Source organism: Loxodonta africana, chromosome 2 (assembly GCF_030014295.1).
Source record: "Loxodonta africana isolate mLoxAfr1 chromosome 2, mLoxAfr1.hap2, whole genome shotgun sequence".
NCBI classification, from domain to species: domain Eukaryota; kingdom Metazoa; phylum Chordata; class Mammalia; order Proboscidea; family Elephantidae; genus Loxodonta; species Loxodonta africana.
The window spans coordinates 40,838,879-40,865,503 of record NC_087343.1 but is presented as its reverse complement, the minus strand read 5'-3'; the positions used below and the strand labels follow the sequence as shown (position 1 = coordinate 40,865,503).

The 26,625-nt window shown below is 37.9% G+C and overlaps 1 protein-coding gene across 1 annotated transcript in view; it reads right to left on the bottom strand.

Moving 5' to 3' along the window:
• SPEF2 (sperm flagellar 2) overlaps positions 1 to 26,625 on the bottom strand; it is a 219,544-nt gene that overhangs the window by 62,672 nt on the left and 130,247 nt on the right. Inside the window, 3 exon segments of the mRNA XM_023545418.2 lie at positions 2,410 to 2,590; positions 6,145 to 6,296; positions 17,947 to 18,084. Of these exon segments, the coding sequence (XP_023401186.2) occupies positions 2,410 to 2,590; positions 6,145 to 6,296; positions 17,947 to 18,084 (471 nt within the window).

Here is a 26,625-nt window from a genome sequence, read left to right as displayed (position 1 = left end):
CAAGGATTTCATTTTACTCGGATCCACAATCAACACCCAGGGAAGCAGCAGTCAAGGATCAAAAGACGCATTGCATCGGGCAAATCTTCTGCAAAGGACCTCTTGAAAGTGTTGAAAAACAAAAATGTCACCTTGAAGACTACAGTATGTCTGACTCAAGCCATGGTGTTTTCATTTGCCTTGTATGCATTTGAAAGCTGGATGATGAATAAGGCAGATCGAAGAAGAATTGACATCTTTGAATTGTGGTGTTGGAAAAGAATATCAAGTATATCATGGACTGCCAAAAGAACGAACAAATCTGTCCTGGAAGAAGTACAACCAGAATGCTCCTTAGAAGCAAGAATGGCGAGACTACATCTCACATAATTTGGAGATGTTATCCGTAGAGATCAGTCCCTGGAGAAGGACATCATGTTTGTAAAAGAGAGGGTCATCGAAAAAGAGGACAATCCTCTGCGAGGTGGATTGACACAGTGGCTGCAGCAACGGGCTTAAGCATAACAGCCACTGTAGGGATGATGCAGGACCAGGTAGTATTTTGTTCTGTTGTGCATAGGGTAGCTATGAGTGGGAACTGACTTGAGGGTATCTAACAACAACATAGCAACAATGAGTGCTGAGGTATTATGTGTAATTTTATTGGCTAAAGTTGAAGATATCACATACTCTAACATACATGCCCAGCAGTTATGTGTGCACATGTATACCCATGGATGTGTACAAGAATGTTCACAGCAGTAGTATCCATAATGGCCCCAAACTGAAAACCTAAATGCCTATCAATAGCAGATTGGTTAAATTGATAGTGGTATATTCACATAATGGGGCATTAAACTACAACAAAAATGAATAAACCACAGCTAAACTCAACAACATGGGACGAATCCGACATGTGATGTTGAGTAAAAGAAGACACAAAAGATACAAAATGCAAGTCCATTTATTTAATGTTCAAAGCAAACAAAGCTAAACTATATTTTTAGGGATAAAAACTTGGGTAGTAAAACTCAAGAAAATCAAGGGAAGTATTACAAAAGTGGCAAGATGGTAATTGCCTTTAGCGAGGGTGAAGGGGTTGCGATTGGAAGGGATACAAGGACTTGGCAGGTATAAATCTTGTCCTTTTCTTCCCTTGTGTGCTGGCTACATGAGTGTTTACTCTGGAGGGTTCATTAAGTTGTGCCCTTATGTTTCGAGTACTTTCCTTATGTGTTTCAAGATGCTCAAGAAAAAGTTTAAAAAAGAAGTAAGTTTACAATCACTTCTGCGAGGAAGGAGAGAAAGAGGAGAGGAGAATAAAGAGGAGGAGAGAGAAAAAGGAGACAGGAAGCTGTGGTGTGAGAAAGGTCAGAGAAAAGACCCGGGAGACTGAGTGGCCAAGAAAGGATGTTGACAATGCCAAAGGGGAAATTTTAATTGTTTGCTGTGAGGTTTGTGATGCAAGCTCCTTTCTACCTCTTCCACAAAACTTTTCGGAAAGTTGACACTACTTTCTGTTTGAATGGGATATTTTGTGGAAACGCAAAGAAGACTTAGTACAAAACAAGAACAGAAACCATGTTGTCAGACTCAATTTCAGGATGAAACTGTGTGTCTCCTGTATGATGCCAATCCCTCTGCTTGGGCTAACCTTATTTGTATGCTTTTTCTTTCCCTTTGGATTAAATACAAGTTCCTTACAGGCAGGGACTGTGGTCTTTTCACCTCCCAAGGAGCGGTGGTAAGTGGAAAGGGCATGAACTTTGAAGTCATAAATACCTAGGTTCAAATCCCGTTTCTGACACTTATCTGCTAGATGACCTTGGGCAAGTTTCTTAACCTTTCTGAACCTTAGTTTGTTCACTGTAGAGTGGACACTAATATTTACCTCACAGATGACTTTTTCTAAAATGCCTTGTAGAAAGGCTGCAAACGAGAGGCCTAGAGGCCAGATATGTGTTTTGTTTGGCTCTGCACAATACTTTAAAAAGTTTTATTTCATTTTGAACATTTTAAAATTTGGAGATTTCACATTAAAAAATCTGGATTTCTGGCTTTTCTTGAAAAATATGGCCACAGTAGGCTGCATTCTTAAACGGCAAAGTTGTCCAGAGTGGAGTAGCAATTGCCCCTTTGGACACAGGGGTGTGATGTCCACTTGGGCACTGTCCCACCCCTCCCTATTGTGTTATACTTGGTCAGCCTCATTCAAGTTCCCTGATTGGCTCTTTAGGCCCCTGCACTCTGAACCCAGGCCCGGCATAAAAAATAACCTAAGTGTTGGCTCACTTCTTTCTTGAAATCAATTATTCATTCATTGAATAGCTTAAAGGAATTGTATAAATTTCTCTTTATAGTGTATTACCAAACTTGGTATTTAGTGACTGGATATTTCTAAGAGAAAATATAATAATAAGTACTGCTTACCATGCTAGATATTGCTAAAGAAGCCTGTTGCCAAGTGTCCATTACCAACTTCTCATCTGCCTCAAAGTTTAACTCTACGTTTTCTAGCGAGTTATCCATCTTGCCCTTCAGTATTGTTTTTAGTTTTGGTTTGGACATAGCTGTTTCTGGAGAAATAGATATTCGAGGAACTAGAGGAATTCTTTGGAAGACAAACAAAAAAAGAAACATATAAACAACAAATAACAACAAAACACAATTTTCAGGTTTATTCTCAGAAATTATGAGGCGTGAGGGTCAGGAAAGGGTTAAACAACAGTGATTATGAAGAAATGCAATTTTGAAATTTCTCCAGGGCATTAGCTTCTGACCAGGAATAAATCAGTCACGAAAAACCAAACTAAATGGAACTGGGTGTCACTTGGATAAGAGGACTAGTATCAGTTGGCATCCTGAAGTAGACAGATGTGAGTTCTGAAAGGGGTACCCCACAGAGGCAACCAGGTTTTGGTGATCGATGGGGAAGAGTTACAGCAGCCCTCCTATTCTTGAGCATGGCTCATGGAGGGTTTCTCTGTGTTTTGTAAACAGAGGTTAACTCTGTTTATACAAACAGATTTAAGATCCTCCCCCTCCTTCTCTCAGTCATAACGTGGACATTTTTGAGTGTCCCTGGTCACATTCTATCTCCAATAGCTCCCACGGTCTGAAAGGTTAACAGAAGAAGACTGAGAGACACCAGGTGAGTGTGTATACCGTGACTGGGGTCCATCATCAGTGATACAAAGTGCAAAAACCTCTCAGCTTGGGGTGGGAGTTGGCAGACAGGAGCTCCAGAGATGCCTTTTTTAAACACTAAGGAGAGTCAGGAGTAATAATAGGAACACATATTTGGTTCTGCAGACTCAGAGTGCCAGGGGAACAGGGCAGTGATTCAGAAAGCTGATTGTGAACTCCAAAAAATAATTAGTTTGGCCTTGTTTTGAAGCATCAGACATAGTTTCTTGAACTTGGCCATCTGATTCTTACAATGCTTAGAATTCTGACAGTGTACCATGCCTATAAGGCAATGTGTTGAGAATTCACTACTTAGTACACATGTATCTACACGAGTAAATTAGATTTCAATAATCAAATGATGCTAAATCTCAGTTGCTCCAAATTGACTGTGATTTTTGTGACCAGTTAGTTAAGGTTAAAGTTTGTTTGATCATCTCTTGATATTCAATACAGTACAATATGTATTTCTCAACGCCTTGCTTTGGAGGACAGCAGTGGTGGCATATCATTTAGAAAAAGAATGGGAGTTTATTTACTGGAAAAAAAATGGTCTAGCTAGCTTTGCCACTATCAGTAGATATGAACTTGGGCATGCCACTTGACTCTCTAGGGCTCACATCCTCCTGAAATAAAACAAATATAATAATAGTGATAGGGATAATGATGATGATGATAAAAAATAATATAGGGTTGTTGGGAGAAATAAAATAGACAAGATACATGAAAATGCTTAGCACAATGCTTATTTCCCTGTATATGTTAAAGAGACTGTGGCTGATTGGTTGGTACGTTGGCTGACTGATAGTTCCAATAGATACTCACAACAGTGATTTGAGGTTGAGATTGGTGCACAAGTGTTTTTTGCAGAAAGTACGAACTGGCTGTTTTTTTGCTCATTTCATTCTACTAACCAACATTAATAGCTTTGCCATTATGCCTGACTTGCTGTTTTATGCTAAGAACAGAATGCACCGCTACTCTAGACATTGCAAGTTGGCCCCTTTTTATGGATCTGATGGTTCATATTGCCTTTGGAATTAAGTTTTTTTTTAATTTCAAAGTTCTCTTTCAGGAGCTTACTGAGTCAAACATTCTCTTGTGTTTTTATCAAAAGAGTGAAAACTTTTCTTCTTGTGTGTTCTTCCATATACAAGGGTCTAATAGGGACATGGTGGAACTAGATGAAAGAAAGAGAGAGAAGACCACTGCATAACCTTATCACCTTCAGGCCATCTCAGATCCTTTTTAGGAATAAGAAAGGGTAAAATAAACAAAGCAAAAACATGCAATACTCACAATTAAAATACTACATGAAAATAAGAATAGCTTATTGCTATATTGTGCTATAATAATATTTGTTGTTGTTAGTTGCCATTGAGTTGGTCCCAACTCATAGTGACCCTATGTATTACAGAGTAGAACTACTCCATAGGGTTTTCTTAGCTCTAATCTTAACAGAAGCAGGTTGCCAGGCCTTTTCTTCCACTGTACTTAGGTGGGACAAATGGTTAAGTGCTTGACTACTAGCCAAAAGGTTGGCAGTTAGAACCCACCCAGAGATGCCTTGGAAGATAGACCTGAAGATCTTCTTCCTAAAGGCTTTTCAGTCCAGTGCAAACCTTTTGTGCTATGTAGGGACCTTAGAATAATAATCGTCACCAATTATGAGAGCTGGGACTTGATCTCAAGCCTTCTGATCCCAGATATGGTGCTAAATGTTTGTGGGTTTTATTTTCTGTAATCTTCACAACAACCCTACTTTACAGATAAGGAAACCGTGGCTTATGAGAGTTTCAGTGACTTGCTCAAACAGAGAAATTGTTTTAATTTACTTACTTTTTTTTTTTTTTAATAGCTTGCAAGTAGTAGACCCAGGACTTTAAAACGTTTGCTACCTCTCATCTAGTTGTTGCAACTGCTTGTTACTTGCATTGACTGAGCAAATTTGTAAAAAATGCACTACTTCCAATATAAAATACACAGCTTATCACTTTGGAGATTTAAATTTAACATTCGGTGACTGTACATTACTTTTTTAAATCTAAAGCCTTGGTTTTCCCCCTCTTCATATTTTCTTATGGCCTGCTTACTGGTAATGAGAAAATATTTTAACTCTTAATTTTATTCTATTAATTCATTTTTTAATGAATTCATTTAATTTTTAATGATTTTAAATTTACTTTTATTATTTTAATTCTTGTTCTTAGCTCTTTTTTAGTGTTCCATAGTATAAAACCACATCACAGGAATTATCACCACCGCCACCGCATCTCTCTGGGGCCTTTTTCTATCTGTTCAAGCATCTCAGGATTTGGGATCTTGTTCTTCTCCCATCCCCACCTATTGGGTCTACGAAAGCAATTATTTACAAAGTTTTATATTAGACAGGATTGTTTGGCTGAAAATATAATTTTTCTTTCATTCTTATCATCAATTTCATTTTCTAGTTGGCAGGATCTGATGTTGAAATATTAACCATGCTTACAGACACGTGGAGTCATAATCGCATTTGACTCATTCTTTATTCTCTATTTCCTCACTTGTAAAAGAAGACTCACACCTCTTCCGTTTTCATTTCTATAATATGATGTATATGTATATACCCACACATACATACTAAGACACTAAAAGCTGCTTGGGATCTTTCACGAAACTGGTAGAGGTTCACAGCTCTTTACTAAAAACCCTTGGAACCAAAAGTATTTGCAAATTTAAAAGTTATAAATACCATATATTACCTAGTATCTGCAGCAGAGCCTGTGAACGCACTCCATAATATCTCTGCAGGAAAATGAGCAAAGATTCACTGCAAATGGGATACATCTACATTAAACTTAGAAAAAAATTTTTTTTTCCACTTTTTAGAGCTTTTCTGGATTTTCAGATAAAAGATTATGAATGTGATTAGTGGCATGTAATTTAAAATCATACATAGTTTTATGCTCATAACAATTGCAACGGAACACGATAGCTTACTTAAGCTGGTTTTCTGAAACATCTTTACCATCCAGTTGGAGCAATGGGACTCGAATAAATTTCTTATTGTCTTCTACTGGGATTTTGCTTTCCATTGCTCTGTAATAATCCTGAAGGAGTCTCTTTGTATCTTGGAAACGGCTCAGTTCTGCCTTTAGGAGGAAATGTGAATGTTAATACCCAAGAGAGAACAAACGGAGCTGTATGAATTACCTACGTAGAATTCTCCAAGAACAATTTTAAAAGCATTTAGATTGAAATTAATTTTCTGGAAATTAAGAAATAGAATTCACCACATGTGGATATTTAAAATTCCATAAAAATTAAAGATAACTAGTGGCTTTGTCCTCTCTGTCCTTATATGTATCTTCCACTTGACTTCAGAATATAACATTTCTACTGCTCTTAATATTGTTGACAAAGGTTCAGCATGTATGATATCTGTAGTGCACTTTATTCATTATTTTGATATTAGAAATTCTTTCTGTGTCCTGTGGTCAATCACCCAATGCATTAACAAACATTTGATTTCTATCCATAGGTAACATATTAGTTGATTTGGGAGACACCCAAAATATATAAGACTCGTTCCTGTTCCTCTGGTAACATAAGGTGATAAAATGATAAGGAATATAAATGGTAAAATACACTGATAACAAACAGTTCTTTTTCCACAGTTTCCTTCCTTACTCAGTGTATGTGGCAGAGAGACAATTTCTCTGGTGCTCACAGCTAAACCCCTCTGCTGGCATTGCCAGCAGGTGCCTTGAGGAAAATGGAAGAGCACAGAGGAGCCAGTGGCAATTAGTATTAATTATTAGCATGTTGCGACTCCCTTGTCAGCACAGGTCATTTCCCTTGGTGGTAAGGCTGAATGCTGAATACCATACATGTAGATCTCGAGTCATCCAACATGTTCTCCTACTAGGCGTGTGGAGCTACTTAAATCAGTAGCTGAGGGTCTAAACAGAGAAGCACTAAGCAGATAAATTTATGATATCTACTTTATATCTAGTTAATGGTAGTCTCTGAGTAGCACAAACAGTTAAGTACTCAACCTGCAGCCAAAAGGTTGGCAGTTCAAACCCACAGAGAGACACCTTGGAAAATAGACCTGGAGATCTGCTTCCGAAATGTCACAGCCTTTAAAAGCCTATGGAACAGTTCTACTCTGCACACATGGGGTCGCCATGAGTTGGAATCGATTCAAAGGCAACTAACACCAACAACATCTAGTCAATTACAGAAAATGTCTTGAGGACTGATGTGTGCCTGACTCAAGCCATGGTATTTTTCAATTGCTTCATATGCATGTGAAAGCTGGACAATGAATAAGGAAGGCTGCAAAAGAATCGATGCTTTTGAATTATGGTGATGGTGAAGAATATTGAATATACCACGGACTGCCAGAAGAACAAATAAACCTGTCTTGGAAGAAGTACAGCCCAAATGCTCCTTAAAAGTGAGGATGGGGAGACTTTGTCTCACATACTTTGGACATGTTATCAGGAGGGATCAGTCCCTGGAGAAGGACATCGTACTCCATAAAGTAGGAGGTCAACCAAAAAAGTGGAAGACCCTCAATGAGATAGATTGACACAGTGGCTGCAACAATGGGCTCAAATGTTGCCATAACTGTGAGGACAGCACAGGACCAGGCAGTGTTTTGTCCTTTATACATAGGGTTGTTATGAGTTGGCACTGACTTGACGCCACCTAAAAACGACAACATTTTTTTCTAAAGGGCAAGAAGACCAAAACTGACCAAGTGCTCAAAGCCCGTAGCTGACCCTCACCCAATGATATTCATAAAAGGATCCCCATACTTGTCAGGCAATTAATGTTGCTACTTATTTAATAAAACATCAAGAAATATTCTTATACTGCCATATTTACAGTTCAGGACAAAATAAAAATGTCTGCTTTTATATTGTAGTCTACAACAAAAGACTAGGACAATTTCAATAAGTTTGTTCTTGATATATAAGAGAATAAACCAAATGGCTCCTGAAAAGTTCTCTGCATTATTAAGCTTTGCTAGCTAAATAACTGAGACAGGAAGAAATTCATTTGGTTAATCTGATTTCAGGTTTTAAAATAAAAGTGCCATTCATACATTGGTTTAAATTATAGAACATGTTTTAAATGATCTCATTGGATTTTAAGTCATGAATATGTATTTAAGTAACTTTGCAAGCTAGCATTTGGAAATGACTAGGAAAACTAAACATTTTTCTTTCCTTGCAAAGAACACAAATTGAGTTTTAAAATAGTCATAGTAGGCTAATCTCACAGTTAGACAGTAAGTGTATGTACTTCTCAGGTTTGTTTGGGTAAAACAATAAAGAGAAAATGAGTCTTCTAAATTATATTCACGAGAACATGCACAATGCCACACTGACAATGAGTAGAAAGCAAATGTAACCCAATTAGCATTAATTGGATATAAAAAATCCATATATATATGTATATAATTTAGTTATGCTTTATTTATTTATTTTTTTAGGTGAAAGTTTACAGCTCAAGTTAGTTTCTCATACAAAAGTTTATACACATATTGTTATGTGACCCCAGTTGGTATCCCTATTATGTGACAACACACTCCCCTTTTCCACCCCTAATTTCCCATGTCCATTCAACAAGCTCCTATCCCTTTCTGCCTCGTCTCACCTCACCTCTGGACAGGAGCTGCCCATTTAGTCTCGTGTATCTACTTGGACTAAGAAGCAACTCTTCACGAGCATTATTTTATGTTTTATAGTCCAGTTTAATCTTTGTCTGAAGAGTTGGCTTTGGGGATGGTTTTAGTTCTGGATTAAAACAGAGTCTGGGGGCCATGTCTTCTGGGGTTCCTCTAGTCTCAATCAGACCATTGAGTCTGGTCTTTTTAAGTGAATTTGAGCTCTGTACCCCACTTTTCCCTGCTCCATCACGGCCTCGCTGTTGTGTTCCCTGTCAGGGTGGTCATTAGTGGTAGGTGGGCACCATCTAATTCTTCTGGTCTCAGGTTGATGGAGTCTCTGGTTTATGTGGCCCTTTTTGTCTCTTGGTCTAATATTTTGCTTGTGTCTTGGGGGTGTTCTTCATTCTCCTTTGCTCCAGGTGGGTTGGGACCAATTAATGCATGTTAGATGGCCACTTGCTAGCTTTCAGGACCCCAGACACCACTCACCAAAGTGGGATGCAGAACATTTTCTTAATAAACTTTCTTATACCAATTGACCTAGATGTTCCCTGAAACCATAGTCCCCAGACCCCTGCCCCTTTTACTCTGTCCCTGGAAGTGTTCGGTTGTGTTCAGGAAACTTCTTAGCTTTCAGTTTAGTCCGGTTGTGCTGACTTCCCCTGTATTAGGTGTTGTTTTTCCCTTCACCTAAGATAATTCTTGTCTACTATCTTCAGTGATTTCCCCTTTCCCTCCCTCACCACCATAGTAACCATCAAGGAACGATTTCTTCTGTGTTTAAATGTTTTCTTGAGTTCTTACGGTAGCGGTCCCACGCAACATTTTTCCTATTGCCACTGATAAATTTCACTCAGCATAATGCCTTCCAGATTGATCCATGTTGTGAGATGTTTCTCCAATCATTCTTTATCAATGCATAGTATTCCATTGCTTGAATATACCATAATTTGTTTATCTATTCATCCATTGATGGACACCTAGGTTATTACTATGTTTTTGCTATTGTGAACAGTGCTGCAACGAACATGGGTGTGCATATATCTATTCCTGTGACAGCTCTTATTTCTCTAGGATATATTCCAAGGAGTGGGATTGCTGGATTGTATGGTACTTTTCTTTCTAGCTTTTCAAGGAAGTGCCAAATAGATTTCCAAAGTGGCTGTGCCATTTTTACATTCCCACCAGCAGTGTATATGTGTTCCAGTCTCTCCACAACCTCTCCAGCATTTATTATTTTGTGTTTTTTGGGTTAATGCTAGCCTTGTTGGGGTGAGATGGTATCTCATTGTAGTTTTGATTTGCGTTTCTCTAATGGCTAACGATCATGAGCACGTATCTGTTAGCTGCCTGAATGTCTTCTTTGATGAAGTGCCTGTTCATACCCTTTGCCCATTTTTTAATTGGGTTATTTGTCTTTTTGTTGTTGAAGTTTTGCAGTATCTTGTAGATTTTAGAGATTAGACCCCGATTGGATATGTTGTAGCAAAAAAATTTTCCCAGGTTACATTTTTACTCTTTTGGTGAAGTCTTTTGATGAGCGTTAAGTGTTTGACTTTTAGGAGCTTCCAGTTATCTAGTTTTTCTTCTGGTGTTTGTGCATTGTTGTTTATGTTTTGTATTCTGTTTATGCCATGTATTAGGGCTCCTAGCATTGCCCCTATTTTTTCTTCCATGATTTTTATCATTTTAGATTTTATATTTAGGTCTTTCATCCATTTCGAGTTAGTTTTTGTGCATGGTGTGAGGCATGGGTCTTGTTTCATTTTTTGGCAGATGGATATCCAGTTATGCTGGCACCATTTGTTAAAGAGACTGTCTTTTCCCCATTTAATGGACTTTGGGCCCTTGTCAAATATCAGCTGCTCATAAGTGGATGAATTTATGCCTGGATTCTCAGTTCTGTTCCATTGGTCTATGTATCTGTTGTGCCAGTACCAGGCTGTTTTGATTACCAAGGTGGTATAATAGGTTCTAAAATCAGCTAGTGTGAGGCCTCCCACTTTGTTCTTCTTCAGTAATGCTTTACTTATCTGAGGATTCTTCCCTTTCCATATGAGGTTGGTGATTTGTTTCTCCATCTCATTAAAAAATGTCATGGAATTTGGATTGGGATTGCATTGTATCTATAGATTGCTTTGGGTAGAACTGACATTTTCACAATGTTGAGTCTTCCTATCCATAAGCAAGGTATGTTTTTCCACTTATGTAGGTCTCTTTTGATTTCTTGCAGTAGTCTTGTAGTTTTCTTTGTATAGGTCCTTTAATTTTCTGGGTAGGTTTTTTCCTAAGTATTTTACCTTCTTGGGGGCTATTGTAAATGGTATTGATTTGTTGATATCCTCTTTGAAGATCTCTTTGTTGGTGTAGAGGAATCCAGCTGATTTTTGCTATGTTTATCTTACATCCTGATACTTTGCAGAAATCTTCTATTAGTTCCAGTAGTTTTCTTGTGGGTTCTTTGGGATTTTCTCTGTATAAGAGCATATCATCTGCAAATAGGGATACTTTTACTTCTTTCTTACCAATATGGATGCCCTTTATTTCTTTTTCTTGCCTAATTGCTCTGACTAGGGCCTCTAGCACAATGCTGAATAAGAGTGGTGATAAAGGTTATCCTTGTCTGGTTCCAGCACTAATAGGATATTGATAAATAACTTTGGGGAATTGATGTAAAGTATTGAGAGTTTATACAAGTTATTAGTGATTAAACCACGGCATTATATAATTTGATAAATAAATTTAGAAATCAGCTAACTTTTCCCCTTTAACTTAGAGAACTAAATTCATTAATAATGATAAGTTATAAAAGAGCCTACTTTATACTGTTATTGTTATGGGGAAGCCCTATTATCTGTGCCTTAGGCTAACCACTTTATAGTGATTATGTTATATAAATTATTAATATATTTTAAGAAGGATAATTGGATTCATAATAAAGCTAAATCTGAGAAAGATGTCATAGTATATCCAGGATTCCCATTTGAGCAGAATTAATCAAAATTTCTTTTACATTTGTGATAACTAGTAAATATTCCTTTGTAACTATTTTTCTTAATTGTCACAGACTCTTAGAACTGAAATGAATCTTAGAAAACATCTAACATAGCATTTTCTAAAATTTATTGTGCTATAAGCTGTTAGGAGCACAGAGGTTAAGAGCTTGGCTGCTGACCAGAAGGTGGGGAATTCTAATCCACCAGTCTCTCCTTGGAAACCCTATTGTGCTAAGAGTCAGAATCGAGTTAAAGACAATGGTTTTTTTTTTTTTTTTAAATAGACTGTTAATGAGTACCTTGTTGGAGATAAAACAAACAAATAAAACATTCTCAAGGACAAATAGTTTCAGAATTCCTGCATTAACATACCAAAAGGAGTTCTCCATTGCAAGACACCTTGATATCTTTGTTGTTGTTGTTAGGTGCCCTGAAGTCGGTTCGGACTCATAGCAACCCTACGCACAACAGAACAAAACACTGCCCAGTCCTGTGGCATCCTTACAATCGTTGTTATGCTTGAGCTCATTGTTGCAGCCACTGTGTCAATCCACCTCGTCGAGGGTCTTCCTCATTTCCGCTGACCCTGTACTCTGACAAGCATGATGTCCTTCTCCAGGGACTGATCTCTCCTGGCAACATGTCCAAAGTATGTAAGATGCAATCTTCCCATCCTTGCTTCTAAGGAGCATTCTGGTTGTACTTCTTCTGAGACAGATTTGTTTGTTCTTTGGCAGTCCATGGTATATTCAATATTCTTCACCAACACCACAATTCAAAGGTGTCAACTCTTCTTCGGTCTTCCTTATTCATCGTCCAGCTTTCACATGCATATGATGTGATTGAAAATACCATGGCTTGGGTCGGGCACACCTTAGTCTTCAGGGCGACATCTTTGTTCTTCAACACTTTGAAGAGGTCCTTTGCAGCAGATTCGCCCAATGCAATGCGTCTTTTGATTTCTTGACTGCTGCTTCCATGGCTGTTGATTGTGGATACAAATCAAATGAAATCCTTGACAACTTCAATCTTTTCTCCATTTATCATGATGTTGCTTATTGGTCCAGGTGTGAGGATTTTTGTTTTCTTTATGTTGAGGTGTAATCCACACTGAAGGCTGTGGTCTTTGATCTTCATTAGTAAGTGCTTCAAGTACTCTTCACTTTCAGCAAGCAAGGCTGTGTCATCTGCATAACACAGGTTGTTAATGAGTCTTCCTCCAATCCTGATGTCCCATTCTTCTTCATATAGTCCAGCTTCTCGGATTATTTGTTCAGCATACAGATTAAATAGATATGGTGAAAGAATGCAACTCTGACACACACCTTTCCTGACTTTAAACCAATCAGTATCCCCTTGTTTTGTACGAACAACTGCCTCTTGATCTGTGTATAGGTTCCTCATGAGCACAATTAAGTGTTCTGGAATTCCCATTCTTCGCAGTGTTATCCATAGTTTGTTATGATCCACATAGTCAAATGCCTTTGCATAATCAATAAAACATAGGTAAACATCCTTCTGGTATTCTCTGCTTTCAGCCAGGATCCATCTGACATCAGCAATGATATCCCTGGTTCCACATCCTCTTCTGAAACCGGCCTGAATTTCTGGCAGTTCCCTGTCGATATACTGCTGCAGCCGTTTTTGAAGGATCTTCAGCAAAATTTTGCTTGCGTGTGATATTAATGATGTTGTTCTATAATTTCCACATTTGGTTGAATCACCTTTCTTGGGAGTAGGCTTAAATACGGATCTCTTCCAATCAGTTGGCCAGGAAGCTGTCTTCCATATTTCTTGGCATAGATGAGTGAGCACGTCCAGTGTTGCACCTGTTTGTTGAAACATCTCAATTGATATTCTATCAATTCCCGGAGCCTTGTTTTTCGCCAATGCCTTCAGAGCAGCTTGGACTTCTTCCTTCAGCACCATCAGTTCCTGATCATATGCCACCTCTTGAAATGGTTGAACATGGACTAATTCTTTTTGGTATAAGGACTCTGTGTATTCCTTCCATCTTCTTTTGATGCTTCCTGCATTGTTTAATATTTTCCCCATGGAATCCTTCACTATTGCTACTCGAGGCTTGAATTTTTTCTTCAGTTCTTTCAGTTTGAGAAACGCCGAGTGTGTTCTTCCCTTTTGGTTTTCCATCTCCAGCTCTTTTCACATGTCATTATAATACTTTATTTCGTCTTCTCGAGAGGCCGTTTGAAATCTTCTGTTCAGTTCTTTTACTTCATCAATTCTTCCTTTTTCTTTAGCTGCTTGACTCTCAACAGCAAGTTTCAGAGTCTCCTCTGACATCCACCTTGGTCTTTTCTTTCTTTCCTGTCTTTTCAGTGACCTCTTGCTTTCTTCATGGATTATGTCCTTGATGTCATTCCACAACTCATCTGGTCTGCTGTCACTAGTGTTCAATGCATCAAATCTATTCTTGAGATGGTGTCTAAATTCAGATGGGATATACTCAAGGTCATATTTTGGCTCTCGTGGACTTGCTCTGATTTTCTTCAGTTTCAGCTTGAACTTGCATATGAGCAATTGATGGTCTGTTCCACAGTTGGCCCCTGGCCTTGTTCTGATATTGAGCTTTTCCATCGTCTCTTTCCACAGATGTAGTCAATTTGATTTCTGTGTGTTCCATCTGGCAAGGTCCATGTATATAGTCGCCGTTTATGGTGGTGAAAGAAGGTATTTGCAATGAAGAAGTAGTTGCTCTTGCAAAATTCTAACATTCGATCTCCACCATTGTTTCTATCCCCAAGACCATATTTTCCAACTACTGATCCTTCTTCTTTGTTTCTAACTTTCACATTCCAATTGCCAGTAATTATCAATGCATCTAGATTGCATGTTCAATCAATTTCAGACTGCAGAAGCTGATAAAAATCTTCTATTTCTTCATCTTTGGTCCTAGTGGTTGGTGTGTAAATTTGAATAATAGTCATATTAACTGGTCTTCCTTGTAGGTGTATGGATACTATCCTATCACTGACAGCATTGTACTTCAGGATAGATCTTGAAATGTTCTTTTTGACGATGAATGCAACACCATTCCTCTTCGAGTTGTCATTCCCAGCATAGTAGACTATATGATTGTCTGATTCAAAATGGCCAGTACCAGTCCATTTCAGCTCACTAATGCCTAGGATATCGATGTTTATGCATTCCATTTCATTTTTGACGATTTCTAATTTTCCTAGATTCATAGTTCGTACATTCCAGGTTTCGATTATTAATGGATATTTGCAGCTGTTTCTTCTCATTTTGAGTTGTGCCACATCAGCAAATGAAGGTCCTGAAAGCTTTACTCCATCCATGTCATTAAGGTCAACTCTACTTTGAGGAGGCAGCTCTTCCCCAGTCATCTTTTGAGTGCCTTCCAACCTGGGGGGCTCATCTTCCAGCACTATATCAGACAATGTTCTGCTGCTATTCATAAGGTTTTCACTGGGTAATGCTTTTCAGAAGTAGACTGCCGGGTCCTTCTTCCTATTCTGTCTTAGTCTGGAAGCTCAGAAGAAACCTGTCCTTCATAGGTGACCCTGCTCGTATCTAAATACTGGTGGCATAGCTTCCAGCATTACAGCAACACACAAGCCCCTACAGTACAACAAACTGACAGACATGTGGGGGCTTCATGTCTTAATATGCCAACATTCATCGTCAGTCTCCCAGGGAGTGAGCAGTAGAGTATGTAGCCCTTCTCCAAGTCGTTTGATCACAGAGCCCTTGTTTTGTGAAACATTTTGTAGGACTAGATTCCCTTGGAACCCAATTTAGGAAAACTTATTTAGCTGTCTTACAGGCCTGGGGAGACTTTCATGTGGGTTCTTTTCATCACTCCCTCACAAACATGTGCAAACCTTTGCTTATGAGCTTCCAGAACAAGAAGCTCATTGACTCATAGGCCTATTATTTGATGAACAGTTGTAATCATTAGGCACTTTCTTCATGTATTGAACTGAAAACTACCCTCCTATAATGTCCATCAAAATTCTACTGAGCAGTGTAATATAAAGCTCTTTTCTGTTATACTTGGCAAGCCTTCAATTATTCAAGCAACAATAATGGTTAAGCAGTGATTAAGATTTTTAGCTCTGAGGTCAGCCTTCCTCAGTTCAAATCTCAACTCTGCCGTTTGCTAGCTGTGTGATTGGACAATCACCCGCACTTGCCTCACAGATGAAGATAACAATTTACAGCACAGGGTTTTTGAATAGGATAGGTTTAATGTGTTCATACAGGCAAAATCCTTAAAACGGTGCCTGACGTGTACACATACACAGTAAGTATTTAATAAGTGTTAGCATTTATTCACTGCCATCCCCTATATCTTATCTTTTCCTAGTTGATGTTAGACCTCAGTACAGTTGCTCAGGATCAGAGCACAGAATGTAGGTATTTCTGAGCTGTAATAGACTATTTCCAAAAGAGGCATATATTGCTCTAATCTTGAGAAAGACTCAGCAAAATCTCTTTTCACAGAGCCTTCACTCTTGGATTTCAGCTTTTACTGCTATAATAAGTGGGTTTTTTTTTAAATTGAGGTAAAATTCACATAACATAAAATTAACCATTTTAAAGTAAACAATTCAGAGGTAATTAGTACATCCACAATGTTGTGCAATGGCCATTTCTATCTAGTTACAAAATGTTTCATCTCTCCAAAAGGACACCCCATGCCCATTAAGCAGTCCTCCCTCTAGCCCCTGGCAACCAACAATCTGCATATTAACATGTGTGTATTTATTTGAGTACTAGTTTTCAATTCTTTTGGGTACAAATGTAGGGGTAGAATTGCTGGGTCATAGGTAATTCTGTTGAAATTTTTGAGGCACTGCCAAACTGTTTTCCACAGCATTTTACATTCCAACCAGCAATGCATGAGGGTTTGAATTTCTGCACAGCCTTGACAACACTTATTTTCTGTTTTCTTTATTATAGCCATCGTGACCAATGGGATTTTTTTCATGTGCTTGTTAGCCATTTATATATCTTTTTTTTGAGAAATGTCTATTCAAGTTCTTTGCCCATTTTTTAATTGGGTTGTTGATCTTTTTGTTGTTGAGCCCATAAGCTTTTGATGCACCTGTTCCCAACATTTGATCTCTGCTTGCCCAAACTGGTGACCTAGACTGGCTTAGGCTACTTGGGCTTCTCACTTTATTCCTTTGCACAGCCCAAGCATTGTGGATCTGGCTGTTTCCTGGTTGTGCCCCAGTTTTGTCCTCTGGTTCAAGTAAACTATTTCTGATTCCATCTTCTCCTCCCAATCGAGACTTCTAACATTCCTCAATAGGTCTTCCTTGTCTTGGAATCCTGACTTCCTTAAACCTCCCACTTGGATCCCAGAGCTAGTAGTCATTGTGGCTGTTACTGTCCCCCGGATCTCTGCTGACTTTTCAGGCCTCCTGTAATCCAACTTGCCACTGCACCCTGGGTTGTCCCTTTGGGTGTTAGAAATACTAGCATTTATCAGTCATTTTTGATAAAGCATATTTGAGTACCTACTATGCACAAGCTCTTGGAATTGCCAGCTAAATATTTTCATTTCCTGTAGTATCTTTTCAAGTAAGTTAATTGAAGACTAGAAAAGTACCTTTTCCTCTTCCCTATTCTCACTGCTATTCTCTTTAGGAAAAAAAACTCATGTAGACATGGGTACAAATAGAAGTTAATCAGGTTCTTCTGATAAATGGCCCACTGTTTCCAGTACAGACAGAAATATTTTATTTTTGGGAAGTAAACCCTAATGTGTTTGATCTTGCCCATGGCTTTGAAGCAGGGCTGCCTTCCTGGGCTTTGGCTGGCCACCTTTTGGTGTTTGCTTTGAGAGGCTGATAAGGTGAATAACCCAGTTGTAGATACTATCTCTCTGGGCCATCTGCAGCAAAGCTGGTGAGTAGTTGCTTGGATGCTCCTGGTTCTGGTGCTTACTGAGCTCAGACAAGAATTATTCATTTCTTTTAATTTCCTTGGCAAGCTGGAGCTCATGCCAGGCAGGCAGAATGTTATGAGCAAGAAGAGTCCTAAATGTACCAATATTTTCAAAGGCGTTGTTAAGTGAGAAAACTGGCTGTGTCAGGAAGAGTCTGTGTCATCCTGACCTGCTGGTCTTACCTGCATGAGTGAAAAGAAATGGTTCATTGCTATTCCAATCGAGTCCTGTAACCAGCTCTCATTAATGATATCAAGACGCTCCTGTTCTGCCTCTTCCTTCCGGGCATCACAAATGTCCCACAGACGGTCTCTTAAATCCTGAAGGTAAAAAAACATTGCTAGTATGTTTGACAGTTATGGCTCAAATTAGCTGTGTGTAAGAAACTGAAATACTTTACTGTCTTATAAAAGTCCCCAAAGAAAATTTGGACCTAATGCACTCATGTATTTAATTTATTCATTCATTCAACAAGTATTTATTTTGCTTCTACTCTGTCAGGCCCTCAGTTTCTAGGACTGCTTCACTAAATCATATGTCCGTTGTTACTGTTGAGTTGATTCTAAGTCACAGTGACTCTAAAGAACAGAGTAGAACTGCCCCAAAGTGTTCCTAAGGGGTGGCTGGTGGATTTGAACTGCTGACCTTTTGGTTAGCAGCTGAGTTCTTAATCACTGTGCCACTGGGGCTGGCATAGAGCACATATGATATTCACCAAGAGAGCTAGCTGAATGAGATTGTCCAAAAATAAGCTTTGTATTCAAGAAAAAACAAATCAAATCTGTTGCCGTGGAGTCAATTCTGACTCAGGTCAGAGTAGAACTATCCCATAGGGTTTCTAAGGAGCAGCTGGCGGATTTGAACTGCCAACCTTTTGGTTAATAGCCTAGAACAAACTGTTTGCGCTACCCAGAGACCTTATAGTTAACAACAGTGATAAAAAAAAAAAAAAATCATGTACTGAGCCCTTGCTTTGAGCGTGTCAATGTTGTGAGCATTTTATGCCTGACAACAACCTTATGAGGTAGGCATTTCTGGATTGAATTGTGTCCCCCAGAAAGATATGTCCAAGCCCCTACATCAGTGAATGTGACCTTGTTTGGAAATTAAGGTTTTTCTTTTGTTATCAGTAAGGAGCCCTGGTGGCACAGTGGTTAAATGCTCAGCTGCTAAATGAAAGGTTGGTGGTTCACACTCAGGAGCCACTTTGAGGGAGAAAGATGTGGCAATTTGTTTCTATAAAGTTTACAGTCTTGGAAATCCTGTGAGGCAGTTCCACCCTGTCTATGGGTCACTAGGAGTCAGAATCCTCTCGGGGGCAACGAGTTTGGTTTGTTTTTGTTGTTGTTACCAGTTAAGTTAAACGAGGTCATACCAGAACAGGGTAGATCCTAATCGCAGTGCCTTCTGAGTGGTGTCTTATAAAAGAGGAGAATAGACATGGAAAGAGAAATACACAGAAGGGAAAGGCTAGGAACTCCGAGAAATACCTGGGGCTGCCTAAGCTGAAAGATACAAGGTAGGATCTTCCCCTTCAGAAAGAGAGAGCGTGGAGCCCTGTCAAAACCCTGACTTCAGACTTCTAGCCTCCAGAACTGTGAGACAATAACCTTCTATGGTATTTTGTTTCAGCAGTCCTTAGAAACTAAGACAATACTAGCATCATCTTCATTTTGCAGATGAGGCAACAGTCACCTTAAGGTTATTTTCCTAATGTCACACAACAAGAAAATGGTGGAGTCAGGATATAAGCCTGGTCTTGAACAATATACATCACTACATTAGGCCTCAGTTACTTCATCTGTAAAATGAGGCTATATTCTTATCTTTTTTATTTGTAATATATATTTAAAACTAAAACTATTATTATAATCATATTCATATTAATAACATAATTGTTAATAAAAGATCTCATTAATGAAATATATACAATCCCAAACTTGACAGTTTTCACAACAGTAATAATTTACTGAACACGTCCTATGCATGATAATTTTCTGATAAGAAAATTGATGCACAGAGAGGTTAAGTCACTTTCCTAAGGTTTCAGTGTGGTGGAGTCAGGAATTTGAACCTAAGTAGTTTTATTCCAGTACCTGGAGTGAATTTTATTTCTTTGATGTTGTATTTATGGTGAAGCCCTGGTGGTGAAGTGGTTAAGAGCTATGGCGGCTAACCAGAAGGTAGGCAGTTTGAACCCACCAGCCACTCCTTGGAAACCCTATGGGGCAGTTCTACTCTGTCCTTTAGGGTCACTATGAGTCAGAACTGACTTGACGGCAACAGATTTTGATTTGTATTTATGGAGTACTCTGTGTCTGGAGTCTCACCTGAACATTTTGGTTCGTTACCTGGTGGAGGCTGCACATAAAATGGAGATATCACAAGTCCTTTTTACAGCTGTATAATAACCACTAGCACAGTACATCGCTATTTTAGAGCTGATCTTAATATTCCATGGGCCTTTCACAAATGTTCTGTCAGGCATTCAATAAGCACTGGCTTGTGCTTAACAAATGTCTGTACATTTTTAACAGATAGAGGAAAAAGTACAAAAGCAGGAGCCTGGAGAATTTGCATCCCATTTGCTTTCTGCTGCTCACTCACTGTAAAACCCTCCCAAGTAACAGCATCTCTGCGGCTCAGTTTGCTGATGGGTAAAATAAGGACAGCACAATAGTAGAACTTATTATCATGATAGGATTCAAATAAAATAATCTAAGAACAAGGAATATTACTGGGCATATGAGGGATTAAAACAATGAGTATTTACTGCGAGCTAACCCAGGGGTACTAGCACCTATCTGTCAGTTAGCTGAACTGTGGTAACAGGTTTTGCTGTGATGCTGGAAGCTATGCCACAGTATTTCAAATACCAGCAGGTTCACTCATGGTGGAAGTTTTCAGTGATGCTTCCAGACTAAGATAGACTAAGGAGAAAGATCTGGTGATTTTCTCCTGAAAATCAGCCAATGAAAACCTTATGGATCACAACAGAATATTGTCCGATACAGTGCTGGAAGATGAGCACTTCAGTTGGAAAGCACTACACCACAGCTGACAATGGACTCCAATATTCCAATGATCATAAGATGGTGCAAGACTGGGCAATGTTTTGTTCTGTTGTACTTGGAGTCATCATGAGTTGAAGTTGACGTGACAGCAACTAACAACAACAACAAACCAGAAGCGGGCTGGTTTTCAACCAGTACGGCTTGTATGACCATAGTAGTTGTTCTTAGCCAGTCTTTTCTGATTGGTCCATGGAAGGTCATTTGGTGCCCATGCTGTGTCACTTGCTAAACATTCTGACAATCAGTGCTGTACAGAGAGATATATACATTGTCATGGACTTCACATAAGCTCATAATCATTGGGTGAGGACTGAGGCAAGAGAATAATCTGTAGGTATTTGTGGAGGAAGCAATGTAGAGAAAGAATAGAAGCAGTTATCTATGTTGGCAACTAAAGGACAAGGAAGAGTGTGCTAAGTGTTATAGAAAATAGAAGAAACTGTCTTCAGAATCAAGAGGAAAGCAAGATCTCATTTGGCTTTGGAATGGAAGTTGGAGAAGTTTGATATAGCATTCTTGGAGAAAGGAAGGCCATGGAAAAAGAGGCAGTAAAAGAACAAACGAAAAGAGGTCAGGAATCATAAACAGAATTTAGGAGGAATAAAAATAAGTGACTAACATTTTTATGGAAAGATATTCAATGATATTGATAAAAACAGAAATTCAAATTAAAAGAAGATAGCCTTTTTTTTTTTCCATTTTTGTTCATCAAATTGTCATTAAAAAAAAAAAAAAGAAAGAAAGAGAGACAGAGACCAATTATTGTACCTTGGATGGCTGCTTGCAAGCCTCCACAAACAACGGCCTCCTTTGCATAAGACCAGAACTGGATGGTGCCCTGCTACTATTACTGAACACTTTGATCAAAGATTCTATAGAAGAATCCTGATCAAGAGGGAGGAAATGCAGAACAGGTATTCAAATTCTCATGGAATCCAGACTTTCAGGAGTCATGGAGGCTGGATGAACCCCTGAAACTATTGCTCTGATATTTTGTATATATATATATTTTTTGGTTTTCAGTATTTAAAAAAAAAAATTTTTTTTAGTACAAATAGGCAAGATGGTGAAGTGTCTGTTCATATCCTTTGCCTGTTTTTAATCAGATTGTCTTTTTGTTGTTCAGATTTTGAAGTATGCTATAGATTTGAGAGATTAGACCCTTGTCAGATACATCATAGCTGAATTTTTTTTCCCAGTCTGTAGGTTCTCTACACTTTTAGTGAAGTCTTTTGTGATAAGTGTTAAGCGTTTAATTTTTAGGAGCTCCCAGCTATCTAGTTTATCTTCTGGTGTTTGTGCATTGTTAGTTATGGTTTGTATTGTATTTATGCCATGTATTACCACCCCTAGCATTGTCCCCATTTTTTCTTCCATGATCGTTATCTTTTCAGGTTTTATATTTAGGTTGTTGATTCACATTGAGTTAGCTTTTGTGTATGGTGTGAAGTATGGGTCCTGTTTCATTTTTTTTATAGACGGATATTCAGTCTTGCCAGCACTGTTTGTTAAAAAGATTGTCTTTTTCCCATTTAATGGGCTTTGGTCCTTTGTGAAAGATCAGTGGACCATAGGTGGATGGATTTAAGTCTGGATTCTCAATTCTGTTCCACTGGTCTATGTGTCTGTTGTTGTACCAGTACCAGCCTGTTTTGATTACCATGGCTGTAGAGTAGGTTCTGAGATCAGGTAGCATGAGGCCTCCTACTTTGTTAATTTTCTTCAATAACGCTTTGCTTATCCGGGGTATCTTTCCTTCCTATATGAATTTGGCAATTAGTTTTTCTCTCTCATTAAAGAATGCTGTTGGTATTTGGATCAGGATTGCATTACATCTGTAGATCACTTTGGGTAGAATTGACATTTTTACAATGTTAAGTCTTCCTATCCATGAGCACAGTATGTTTTTCCTTTATGCATATCTCTTTTGGTTTCTTGTAGTAGTGTTTTTCAGAGGCCTTTTATGTTCCTGGTTAGATTTATTGCTAAGTATTTTATCTTTTTAGGGGCTATTATAAATGGTATTGTTTTGCTGACTTCCTTTTCAAAGTTCTCTTTGTTGATCCATAGTAATCCAACTAATTTTTGTATGTTGATCTTGTATCCTGCTATTCTGCTGAATCTTTCTATTAGGTCCAGTAGTTTTCTTGTGTAGTATCGTCTCATCTCCAAATAGGGATAGTTTTACTTCTTCCTTTCCAATTTGGAAACCTTTTATTTCTCTTTCTTGCCTTATTGCTCTAGTTATATCTCTAACATTGCTCCAGCACAGTGTTAATTAGAGTGGTGATAAAGGGCATTCTTGTCTTATTCCTGTTCTCAGGGGCAATGCTTTCAGCCTCTCTCTGTTGAGAATGATGTTGGCTGTTGGTTTTGTATGATGCCCTTTATATTTTCCTTCTATTCCTATTTTATTGAGAGTTTTTTTTTTTTTTTAAATCAGGAATGGGTGTTGAACTTTATTAAATGTATTCTGCATTGGTTGAGACGATCATGTGATTCTTTTCTCTTGTTCTATTTATGTGATGGATTATGTTGATTGATTTTGTAATGTTGAACCATCCTTGCATACCTAGTATGAATCCCACTTAGTTGTGCTGTATTATTTTCTTGATACGAGGCTGAATTCTAGTGGCACAGAGGTTAAAAGCTCTGCTGCTAACTAAAAAGTCGGCAGTTCGAATCCACCAGCTGCTCCTTGGCAACTCTGTGGGGCAGTTCTACTCTGTCCTATGAGTCAGAATCAACTCGATGGCAACAGGTTTGGTTTGGTGTATTCACAAGTGATATTGGTCTGTAATTTCTTTTCTTTTTTTGTGGTGTCTTTGCCTGGCTTTGGTTTCATAGTTATTCTGGCTTCATAGAATGAATTCAGGAGTACTTCCTTTTCTATGCTCTGAAATAGTTTGAGTAGTACTGGTATTGGCCCTTCTCTAAATTTTTGGTAGAATTCTCCAGTGAAGCCGTCTGGGCCAGGGCTTTTTTTTCACTGGGAGTTTTTTTTTTTTTAATTACCTTTCAATCTCTTCTCTTGTTATAGGTCTGTTCAGATTTTCTATCTCAGTTTGTGCTGGTTTAGGTAATCTGTTATGACCCTTTTTATTTCAGTTGGGTTATCTCTTTTCTTATTTGGGTTATTTGCTTCCTCTTTTGTTTCTCTTTTGTCAGTTTGGCCAATGGTTTGTTGATTTTGTTAATCTTTTCAAAGAATCAGCTTTTGCTCCTGTTGATTCTATTGTTTTTCTGTTCTCTGTTTCATTTATTTCTGCTCTAATCTTTATTATTTCCTTTATTTTGGTGACTGTACCAAAAAAAAAAAAATTTTTTTTTTTTTTTGGCACTATAACTCAGAACCAATTCAATGGCAATGGGTTTAGTTTTTCCTTTTTTGGGGTGGGGGGCTCCTTTTGCTGTTCTTTTTCTATTTGTTCAAGTTATAGGGCTAATGTTTTGATTTTGGTCTGTTCTTTTTTTTTTTTGATGTGTGTGTTTAATGCTATAAATTGACCTCTGAGCACTGCCTTTGCCGTGTCTCAAAGTTTTGGTATGATGTGTTTTTATTCTCATTTGATTCTAGAAATTTTTTGATTCCTTCTATTACCCAGTTGATTTTAAGGAAGGTGTTATTCGGTTTCTGTGCATGTGATTTTTTTCCTTTTTCTTTTTGTTATTGTTTTCTACTTTTATGGTGTTGTGATCAGAGAGAATGCTTTGGCTTATTTCAAAGTTTGGGATTGTATTGAGGGTTTTTATGTAGCCTAAACCATGCTCTATTCTGGAGAATCTTCCATGTGCATTGGAAAAAATTGTATATTTTGCTGCTATAGGGTGGAATGTTCTATATATGTCTATGAGGTCAAGTAGGTTGATCCTGGCCTTTAGATCTTCTGTACCTTTGTTGAGTTTCTTTCTAGATGTTCTGTCCTTTACCGAGATTGATGTGTTGAAGTCTCCTACTATTATTGTGAAACTGTCAATTTCTCTTTTCAGTGCTGTTAGAGTTTTTTTTTTTTTTTTAATGTATTTTGGAGCCCTGTCATTGGGTGCATAGATATTTACTGGGGTTATGTCTTCTTGGTGGATTGTCCCTTTAATCATTATATAATGTTCTTCCTTGTCTTTTATGGTGGATTTTGTTTTAAAGTCTATTTTATCTGACATTAGTATTGCTGTGCTTGCTTTTTTCTGGTTACTGTTTGCTCCATACATTTTTTTTTAAATCCTTTGATTTTTACTATATTTATATCTCTGTGTCTAAGGTATGTCTCTTATAGACAGTATATTGATGGGTCATTTTTTAAATCCATTCTGCCATTGTCTGTCTCTTTATGGGTGCACTTAAGCCATTTACATTCATTGTGATTATTGGTAGGTATGAGTTTATTGCTGTCATATTGTGCTTTTTTTTTTTGTTGGTGCTGACATTTTCTTTGCTCCTCTTTCCCGTTCTGAATTCCTTTTGTTTGTGGATTTTCTTCCATTATTATAGATTCTGTGTTTACTTTTATCTTTTTCTTCTTTTTTATTTTGATGAGTAGGTTTGTTAACTTTCTTTGCGGTTACCTTGAATTTTACCCTTATCATCCTAAGTTTTAACCAGTTTTTTATTACTTTATATTGCCTTACCTTCCTCTCCATTTGAAAGTTCTATACCTACCCTGTTTATTCCTCCTTTTATTGTTTTGAAGTTGTCATCATTTACAGATTAACATCTCTGTTTCCCGGTTTTAAGTCTTTAAGCTTTGTTTTATTATTGAGAGTTCTTTACCTAGGTTGGTATCTGGCTGATGCTGTCCTGTGTCCTAGACTCCAGTTATTGTGTGATGTTGTTGGTTCTCTAACCAAAGAACTCCCTTTCATATTTCTTGTAAACTTTGGTTTGGTTTTTATGAATTCCCTTAATTTCTGTTTATCTGGAAATGTCCTAATTTCACAATCATATTTGAGGGAGTGTTGTGCAGGATATATTATTCTTGGATGGCGGTTTTTTTTTTTTTCTTTCAAGGTTTTATATATGTCAGCCCATTATTTTCTTGCTTGCATGGTTTCTGTCAAGTAATCAGAGCTTAGTCTTATTGTTTCCCCTTTGTAGGTGACTTTTCATTTTTCTCAAGCTGCTGTCAAGATTCTTTCTTTGTCTTTGGTTTTGGAAGTGTGGTTATGATATGTCTTGGTGACTTTCTTTTGGGGCCTATCCTATATGGGGTTTGCTGAGCTTCTTGGATAATCATCTTTCTGTTTTTCACGATATTTGGGATGTTTTCTTCCACCAAATCTTCAACAATCTTCTCTGTGTTTTCCATTTTCTTCTCCTGTTCTGGAACTCTGAACACTTGCAAATTTTTACTCTTTATTGTGTTCCACATAATTCTTCAGTTTTGTTCAATCTTTGCTCTGATTTTTCGTCAAAGTGGCATCAGGAATTTGCTGATCAATCTTGCTGATTCTGTCTTTTAATTATTTCAAATTTGCTGCTAAAACCTATTGCATTGTCCATTTCTGAAATTTTGTTTATCTTTTGGATTTCCAGTTGCTGTTTTTTGTATGATTTCTAATTATTTATTTTGACATTTTGTTCTCGTATTATTTTCCTGAATTTTTCTGCTGCTTTGTCTGTATTCTCCTTGATTTTGGCTGTTTTCATTGGCTTTGTCTGAGTTTTCCAAGTTTTTGTCTGTGTTTTCTTTGCTTTTGTCTGCGTTTTCCTTGATCACTTTTCTAATCTCTTGGAGAGCCCTAAATACTAGTCTTTTGAATTCCATATCAGGTGATTTCACTGCCTTTTTT